The sequence below is a fragment of the Otolemur garnettii genome, unplaced genomic scaffold (genome assembly GCF_000181295.1).
Source record: "Otolemur garnettii isolate 467f Iridium unplaced genomic scaffold, OtoGar3 scaffold00208, whole genome shotgun sequence".
NCBI classification, from domain to species: domain Eukaryota; kingdom Metazoa; phylum Chordata; class Mammalia; order Primates; family Galagidae; genus Otolemur; species Otolemur garnettii.
In genome coordinates this window covers 646,424-656,202 of record NW_003852603.1, presented here as the reverse complement: position 1 = coordinate 656,202, position 9,779 = coordinate 646,424, and the positions used below count along the sequence as shown (strand labels likewise).

The 9,779-nt window shown below is 46.0% G+C and overlaps 1 protein-coding gene across 6 annotated transcripts in view; it reads left to right on the top strand.

Moving 5' to 3' along the window:
• KIF16B (kinesin family member 16B) overlaps window positions 1–9,779 on the top strand; it is a 307,490-nt gene that overhangs the window by 188,714 nt on the left and 108,997 nt on the right. For all 6 annotated transcript variants that reach the window (XM_023507799.1, XM_023507800.1, XM_023507795.1 and 3 more), the window contains 2 exons: window positions 4,324–4,406; window positions 5,835–5,923. In XM_023507799.1, the coding sequence (XP_023363567.1) occupies window positions 4,324–4,406; window positions 5,835–5,923 (172 nt within the window). The remainder of the gene's footprint in view (window positions 1–4,323; window positions 4,407–5,834; window positions 5,924–9,779) is intronic.

The window sequence follows — 9,779 nt, the reverse complement described above, 5'->3', positions numbered from 1 at the left end:
GCAAAGATGTTAATGCTGTGTCATGTTTCCTAGTACCGACGTGTGAGTATGAGGCAAGTAGCATATAGACGTTAAGAGTGATACTGGGGCCAAACCAGCTCAGGTGGCTGGGACAGTGATGAGTCACCATACACAAACTTTGTTTAATGAACAAAATTATTCAAAATACTGTACAAAATTACCTTCAGGTTATGTGCATAAGGTATATAACTATGGAATACCAATGAAATTCATGTTTACACCTAGGTCTCATTCCCAAGATAGCTTATTATACTATATTCAAATGTTCCAAACTCCACACACGTCAGAAATTGGCAACCCTTCTGGCCTCAAGCATTTTGGATAAGGAATATTTATCCCTCCCCCCCACATTTATATCCACTTATATATATGGTCATTTAATCCATAGGTCAGGTCGGTAGATTGATAGCCTCACAGGCTTTTATTCTAGAACTCCATACTCATATTTTCATTTGCCAAAGGCGTCTCTAGTTCATTATGTCTAAAACCAGACTCATAATTTCTCCCCATCCGTCTTGAGCCATTCCCATTGTTCATAGCCTGTGTGGGCAGCTCCCCATGCGATGGTTGCTCAGTCCCAGACCCAGGGGCCTCTTCCTTACCCGTCTTGTCCTCTTTGTGTCTAGCCCATCATCATCTCCTAAGTATCTGCTGGAGTTGTTGCTTCCCTGCCTCACTGCCTCATCCTCCCCAGTCCGCAGCCATCATCCCCTTTGATAGGGACAATGCGGTGGCCGACCAGCTTGTCTGTCCACGTCTCCCCTTCCCCCTTAGTCATTTTCAGTCCGTTGCTGAGCAGATCTTTCTGAAACTCAGATCTGATCACGTCATGCCACTGCACAAAGCTCTTTTCTGTTGTGAACAGAAAAATCACAAGATCCTCTGTTCTCTATCCTGAAGGTTCCGAGGTAGTCCAGTCCCTCCATCCCTGTCAAGTCTTACCTTGTGATTGCTGTCCCTTGATTCTGCTGTCTTCTGGTCACCGTCATTGCCAGCCTCTTCTTCCTCAGCATCATAATCGTCATCACTTTTTGTTCACTTTTCACCACACCCCGCTCTCCCCAGCGCATCCTCAGAGCTTGTCGTAGCACTGCTGCCCATCAGGCTGCCCTTCTCTAGTGTCCCTGTCATAATCCCCTTATTTTTTTCTTTTTGAGACTTGGGCACAGTTTTTCTCCTTCATTTGCAGCTTTGTAAGTGGGTTATTATGAAAGTTTTGAGAGACACAACAGTCAAGAACTGTAAAATCCTCATGTACTGAAACAAACAAAGCCCTTGCTGAGATACCAAGAAGCCAGTTGCATGGACGCTGATGCGGGAGAATCAGAACGGATGCTGTCGACCGTGTTTCTTGGAAGTGAAATAATGGGCCATAACACAGTCTGTCTCAAGACTGTCACATATTTATTTGTGTTACTATTTGATTATTTACTTCTTTTTTAGACCTTTTTTTGAGTTCTGCAAGGGCAAGGCATCCCTCTGACTCTGAATTCTGTGGCCCCACTAGCAAACAGCAAGTGTTCATTAAGTATTTGCTGAATGAATGAACATACAATAGTGTCATGTAAAAATGAAGGACAAAAGGATTCAGCCACACTGGAGCCCCTTTTACAGGCTGAGCAGTTGGAAATAGTGTATTGTCATAGATAATTTTGCTTTCTTTTTTTTTTTTTTTTTTTTTCAGTTTTGGCCGGGGCTGGGTTTGAACCCGCCACCTCCAGCATATGGGGCTGGGGCCCTACTCCTTGAGCCAGGTGCCGGCCACTTTTTTAACTCTTTTAAGGGTTTTTTACAATGTAAAAAATACAATGTGAAATACACAATACAATGTGTATTTCATGCAAATAATGTGGGTGGCAGGATTATTTTCAGTGATTTAATGCAATCTGAAATATGTCTCTGAAATACTATTCTATTTTTCCATTAACATATTTTAGCAATTTTCAACTTGCATGGCTGGGCATTTGATTAACAGAAAAAAGAAAAAAAGGAATTGGAGATGTAATTAACACCTGGAATGCAATTGCCTTATTAATCTCTAATGTAACTTTAACAGCATTAAATATGCATATATCTTAGACATGGCTGTTTAACTTTTGACTCTCTATCTAGCACACAGCTCTGAGACCTAGTTGTAAAAGGCATGAGAAACACCTTTTTGAGTTAGGATAATGGCGCCTCTTCCATAAATGGAAAAAATACAAATGCTATTTTACATGAGGGGTGTAAGCAAATTGTAGAGTGGATGGATAATCTGCACTGCTGTGCTGCTTTGTCTCCTAAACGTCTCCTCCGTTTCATAATGACTCCAGTTCTGCGGAGTAATGACATCCGCTAAGACCGCTAATGACTTCCGTTCCTCCCTATGGTTATGCTTTAAACCAGTTAGGTTTTAACCATATTGCATTTAAAACTGTCTTGAGGTACCCAGGATGTGTTGAATAGGCAGGTACATAGGCTGGCTAAAAGTTCCAGAATAGTTCTATGTGGTTATGATATTACCTGCAGGATCTGCCAAGTGTGAGGCTCAGGACGGTCGCCAGCTCAAGGCCACCCGCCTTGTCAGAAGCAGGCCGCCATCAGCAGCCCGGGGAATTTTGCCAAGCAGCAACAAAGATCTGCTGATACTGTATCTTAACAATTTTTTCAAGAGATGTTAGAAACCTAGACCTTTATGTGAAATATCCACATTTTTAATTCTTGCTAACTAAAAATCGTATTTTATAAACATTGAACGGAACACAAAAAACATATGTCTGGGTGGAATCTGTCCTCAGCTACTCCAGCGTGCGCTCAGCACTTCAATGCAAACACACACACATGTGCCGGCCTCTGTGGCTGGCTTCCCGAGTGTGTGTCTGATCTTCACAAACACAGGGTAAGCCTTTTTCTGGGCAAAGACTCCACATGGGAGCTGTCCTGAGGCACTAGAGCAGACGTCCTCAAACTACGGCCCCGCGGGCCACTTGCAGCCTGCCTAGGACATTAATCTGGCCCGCCAGGTGTTTTTGCTGCCCCTGCCTGTCCTGCTTAGCAGCTGACTTGTCCCAGGGCCTGCAGTCTGGCCCTCCAATGGTCTGAGGGACAGTGGACTGGCCCCCTGTTTAAAAAGACCCCTGCACTAGAGATTCTGGCATGTGGAAAGACCATGCAGGACAGTGACTGTCTTCTGGAGTGTCACTTCTACCTGCCTCTGGTGACAAGGAGCCCACAAGCCTTCCAGACACCCGTGCTGGCTGGGACAGCTCTGACCTTAGAAAGGGTTTGTTTGTTTGCTCACTCAAGCAGAAACTTGCTCCTGTGACTTTGTTGTCTTGTCGTTTACCTTGGGTTTTTGCCCCTCGTGAAGTTGTTTTCTGAGTAAGGAGGACTCCAGTCAACCAGCAGCCTTTCTTGTGCGTCTTAACGTGGCCATCTAAATTTTAACAGGATTTTGATGAGAAGCAGCGTTTTCACTCGGGTAGAGACTTTACACGTCCACAATTTCTTTTCTGAGGGAGTTGTTAGGAAGAGTATACCAGTACTCTGCCAGTTTCCCCAGTTTTTCTTTTGAAATAACTTTCCTTGGCTGGGCACAATAGCTCATGAGTGTAATCCTAGCACCTGGGGGCCAAGGCAGGATAATCACTTGACCTCAGGAGTTCAAGACCAGCCTGAGCAACAGTGAGATCCCCTTCTCTACTAAAAATATAAAAAATTAGCCACATGTTGTGGTGGGCCCCTACAGTTCCAGCTATTCGGGAGGCTAAGGTAGGAGGATCACTTGAACCCAGAAATTTGAGGTTGCTGTGAGCTAGGCTGATGCAAGGGCACTCTTGTCTGGACAACAGAGTGCAACAAAAATAGCCAGGTGTTGTGGCGGGTGCCTGTAGTCCCAGCTACTCGGGGGCAAGAGAATTGCCTAAGCCCAGGGGATGGAGGTTGCTGTGAGCTGTGAAGTTACAGCACTGTACAGTGGGAGATAAAGTGAAACCTTGTTTCTAAAAAAACTAGGACTAGTTTCTTTTTTTTCTTCTAAACAATCAAAAGTCTAATTATGTATTAAGTTTTAAATCTCATTGTGTGTCAGAATGCTTAGATTCATCACTTCTGGCTAGGATTTTTGAGTATTCTGACACTCAAAAACAAAAGTATTCACAGATTAAAATTGGCTTAAGCAAGCAGACTTTTGAGACTAGAGTTTTCCCTTATTATTTTATAATGCACTGGAAATTACATTTCAATAGCAGAATTCCGTGTTATATTGTTGCCAACTGACCAACTGCTCAGTGACAGTGTATTACTTTTTCTGTATATTCTCAGGTGCTGTGATACTCTTGGGAAGAACCAATATGTTTCGCTTTAACCATCCAAAGGAAGCTGCCAAACTCAGGGAGAAAAGAAAGGTGAGCATGACATCTCCATGACATTTCCAGGAGGGACCCCGGAAGGGACCCAAGATGGGACGGGGTGTGGGGATGTCCACTAGGGTCCAATAATTTGACTTCTGGACAGAACCACTGAAAAGTTGTTCTGTCACCAAAGTCGGTTCTAGGGAGTTTGTTTCCCACCTGATGATGGGCTGAGGATGTAGGAGAGGGAACATGTAAAGACTGGAGCAGGCAAGGAGAATTCTCCTTCCAGATCCTTCTCTTCAACCTTGTACCCCTCCCATGAAGGAGTTGGACATCATTCCACATTAAGTACGGAGTGACTTTTACTTATCAGCATGTAATCTTAGAAATTAACCCAACGTTGGATCGTGTTCATTCAGAATTAGCCACAGTAAATTGTACTTCTCATTAGGACGGGCGTCAGAGGAGTGAGTGTGGGACAGATGGTGGAGACATTGGCTTAGGTGGAAGGGGACATCTGGAGCCTCTTTAAGTGCTGAGCGAAGGAGGTGGGCTGAGAAAGGAAGGGAAGAACGGAGAGGGAAAGAAATCTGTCCACAGACATTCTGGCCGGTGCTTGGACTGGTGAAGATAGTAAAGACACGTTTATGTGTCTGACGTTTCTGTGAGCCAGGAACGGTGCTAACCTTCCATGGATATTCTCACTTTGGGCAGCAGCTGGTTCTACCTCTATGTCACAGACAGTCAAGGTGAGAAACAAACCAAGAAGGACTCTCCCTACCTTGTTCTGTAGCCAGCAAGTGGGGAGCCCAGGCCTCAGCAAGGGCTTGTATCCCGGAGCATTTGCCCTTGACCGCCAGTCACACAGCCTCTCCTCTGCCCTCCTTGGGAGGGCTGCCCATGGTCTCCAGCGCCTTAGATGGGAAATGCCAAGAAAGCTGTAAACCCAGTGTTCTCCAGGGCTGCCCACTCCAGCCTGTGGAGCCTCTTATCTGTTCCAGCCAGGGTCTCCCTAGAGGGTCCTTTTGGTACAGAGTTTCAGAGGAACAGAGGGAAGAAATCCTGTTTGCCAGGAGCTTTCCATGGAAGCAACGTCAGTGCCAGCTTTTATTTTTCTTGTCTCCTCTCACCTCTCCCACCTTCATCTTTGTCACTCAGTGTGAGTGAGTGCTGCTGATAAGGGGAGGAGGACAAAAGTGCCATGAGCCCTTTTATGGACTGGGAGACCAGCTGCATTATGGAATTTCTGGTGAAGATCCCCAGTCCTAGAATGCCTGGAACCTGCTGCGTGTAGCTGAGGTTTGGGGTGTGAGGCGTATCTAGGCCTGGCTGCCCTGCTCTGCTTTTCTCAGACAGACCAATTAACCGCAGTGCCTATTAGGAGTGTGCTTCATCGTACACACACTGGAAGTTGCACGTCCAGAGTGGCAGCCGCCTCTCTCCCCTGAAATGACCACTCTGCCCTGTGTTTGCTCGTAGAGTGGCCTTCTGTCCTCCTTCAGCCTGTCCATGACTGACCTCTCCAAGTCCTGTGAGAACCTGTCTGCGGTCATGTTATACAACCCTGGGTGAGTGAGCAGCGGCGTCTCTGTCCCCGAGATGGTCACTGTTGTGACATGTATTGTGCCAACTCCATTACAGACACTGGATAAAAATACAGCCTCTGCAACTGTGCCTGTCATCAAATCAGCTGCAGTCAGTTTCCAAATTCCTTTCCAGCCCTTGCTCTATCTGTGCATAATTTTACTTAGTTATAATCACAACGTAAATGGGATTGTGTTTTCTGGGGTTTTTTTGCTTAGCAGCATCATAAGCATTGGTAAGGGCTCCGTTATCATTTCCATAACCATCCAATATTTCAGAGTCGGCATTTTGATTGCTCAGTGCACAATCCCTTTGGCTTATGCACTTTTATCTCTTTATATAAATTATTAACTGAGGCAGCCATGATTCTCAGGGCATCCAATAGCCAAGGAAATTGTCTTTGCTACTTCTAAACACTAGGGGACTGCCAGAACCATGGACCAGAGGTGTTTAAATGGACTCAGCGGCTGGGAGACTGTGGGCAGTCAGGTTAGCTGTTCAAGCCCATAGTGGTCTCATCAGTGACAAGACAGTGGTACTGAAAATGCCCAAAACAGGGAACAGGAGGAAGGGATTTGGTGCCTTTTTTTTTTTTTTTAAACTCGTTTTTCTTTCAAGAATGTCGAATTTTGAAAATAACATTTGGCAAAATTCAATTCTCCAAATAAGAATAGTAAATAAATGAGTATAAATCTGACATTCCCTCGTAATTACATGGCCTCTCTCAAGTTCTGCCAAGTTCAGTTCAACCAGCTCATCCAGATGTTTGAGTCAATGGTAAGAGTCCCAGGTGTGTCTATAGCCAGGGAGCAGCCGAGTCATCCTTGCACTGATGGTGGAGCATTGAGAACCCTGCAGAGGCCATCTTAGGGTGCTGGGCATGTGGGCTGAGCTGAGGTAGTATGGCAGAAACCCAGAAGAAGGCTGAGCTGTAGAGATAATCAGGGCAGGGAGCCAGGAAGCTCGGATGATTAATTGGAGGTGGGATGTAATGAAGAAAAAGATGTCGACTCCTAGTTTCTGGCTGAAATAACTGGTTGGGTGGTACGTGCCACCTGCTGAAATAGAAATATGGGAGGAGGAGGAGCAGATTGTCAAGAGGCAAGGATGGTAATGAGCACGACCTTGAAAACTAGGCATCAGGCCTTGAACTTTCTCTGTAAGTGACTGCTTTTCAGTACCCTGTCAGCAATCAGATGTCCCCAGGGAAGAGCTGGGGTTTGTGTGGCCTGTCAAAAGCACTGTTCCTCGGCTGGCAGGATGCAGGCAGTTCCCCTGTTGAATGAAACAGATGTTCGCCACTCTTCCTCTTTTGCCACATTCCTTCAGCTGGACGGCCCCTCGTTTGTCCATCCCCATGCTGGGGCTTCGGGGAGACAGACTGGGACTCGGCCACCTCGGAGCATGATTCAGTGAACAGGGAAGATGGGTGTAAAGCCTGGCAGAATCATGACAGTGGTAGCATCGTCTCTGCACAGGACAAATTAGATTAGTTTGGGGGGTTTTAGATCATGGAAAGTCTAGTTCCACCCAGACCTCTGCTCTTCTCTGCCCTTCACCTCTTTGTAGGCCGTCTCCTAGGGCACCTGTGTAGTCCCAGCGTCCTTGAGCCATCTTGGAGCTTCAGCAGGGGACTGAGCCCTGGAGAGGAGTGCAGAGCATGGAGTTCCTTATCTCATATTTGCCCCATCTACCCTCTAGGACCTGTTTTAACAAGCAGGAATTTAAATTGATGACAACTCCTGCTCCAACAGCCTTGATGCAGAACTTTCTTCTGCTGCCCTGACAAACCAGCTGCTGGCCCTCTTAATTATTATGTAATGCAAAGTAGGTGCTTGTTATGTTAGCTTCCTGGCCGGCTCAACACGCACAAACACGCACAGCCCTCCCACCTTCTCCACCTCTGTGTTAAACCCTTGAGCTCTGACTGTCTGAAGATGCTAGGGCTCTTCTTGAATTTCTGCAGCAACTTTTTCTTCTCGCCCAGTTTTCTGAGTACCAGCCTGCCTTCCTGACAGTTGGTAGCAGTCTCCCACATGCTGTTCCTTGGGGTTTTTTTTTCTTCCCAAGTAGAGACTCTGTCTTTCCAGGCCTCTTCCCTTGCTCTCTCCACTCACATCCCAGCAAGCCTGTGGGGACTCTTCCCTCTGAGCATTCTGCTGCCCATCACTGGGGAGGAAGGTGCAGGAGAGATTGTTTTCCTTTCAGTGATCAATGTGGTCACTATGTGAGAAGCAGCAAATGATACAGAGCTCTGACCGTCGTGTCCCTGACTGAGATTCCTGACTCCTTCTGTGAGATGGGAGAGGAGACTCATGGCCCTGCCCCAGAACTGTATTCCAGCTTTGAACCTGAGGATGGAGCTGACCACCCTCAGTCCTTTCTGGTGACTTTTTCTCCCTTCCCAGCATCTGGCCTGGCCCCTCAGTACCCCTAGGAGGTGACTTCCAGCCCCAACCTGATCATCCATCACTTGGTTCTGCAACATTATCTGCACTTTGCACTTTGCACTTTATTGTTTGACTTGCCTCTGGATCTGTAAAGCCTGTCTATAAAACAATCTGTAAAACCTTCTTTCTCTTCATTCCTTGGCTTCATTCTCTTGGAACCTTCCGTCTCTTTATTCCTTCCTTCTTCATTCCTTGGCGAGTAGTCTTCACCCTCTATGCTGAGTTTAAGGATTGTGTCCTTAGGAAGCTTTCTGCACATCTCCCCCTTGAGCTGAGTGCTCACTCTGTGTCCTCTGGCACGCATTTTGGGTATACTTGCATCATAACTTTTTCCAACTTCATTTAATTGATGCTTGTGCATTTAATTGGTGTAGGCTTCTTAAGGGCAGGGACCATGCCTTCATTATCCTTGAATCTCTAGACACTCCCACACAGTGGGGACTTCACCAATGTGCACTGAGCTGTAGGTTGTGCTCTCAGCACAAAGGATGTGTCTGTTCGCAGGTGTCCAGGTGCCTGTTAGTACTTCTTAGTGTCCACGTCACCTGGCCTTGTCTTTGTGAATCTCTTGCGCACACAGATGTACTTCCTATGTGTTTGTTGGTGTTCTTAACATTGCAAAAGCCACACCTCTTGGCTTTTTTGGTATCGCGTAGACCTGAGTATGTGTTTTGTGATAGACGATTTTTCCCAAAGCAAAGCTATCTGAAAGAATTATGGCTGGTTTGCATATTATATCCAGTAAGATCTTCAGAGCAACCCGATTTTTGTTGATATCCTATTCATTTTCCAAATAGTCCATGTGAAAAAAAATTGCTCTGTGTTACAGTTAAATTTTGAGTTTTACAAATGAAATCTCTACCCAAGAACATTGTATCAGCCCAACTGGGTGCAAAAAGTTGGAACATAGTTTTGGAACTTACTGCTGGCCCATGCCTCAAGCTCCCTGGAAACCATGATTTGTACACACACATGTGTGATACTCAGTGCCAGAGAATTTTTGGAAGAGGCAAAGCAGCCTGGTGACTTCCTTTGGGAGTGAGCTCCAGTTTGGAGAAGTGCCCAGCCAGGGTCTTTGCCAGGAGATAATTTCCCTGCAGGGGGAAATGTTCCTTCTCAGCTGGCACAATCTTTAAGAAGAAACCAAGCTTCCCACTTGGGCATTCTCTGCCTTGCTCTGAGACTGCAAACAGGCAGCTAATTTGGCAGAATGTGGAAGCTTTCACAGCTTATGGAAGGTGCTCACAGCAAAATTAGATAAACTTCCAAGCTCATTTCAGTCTTGAAAAAAGGGACTTTTCTTTTTTTTTTTTTTTTTTTTTGAGACAGAGCCTCAAGCTGTCCCCCTGGGCAGAGTGCCGTGGCATTACAGCTCACAGCAACCTCCAAC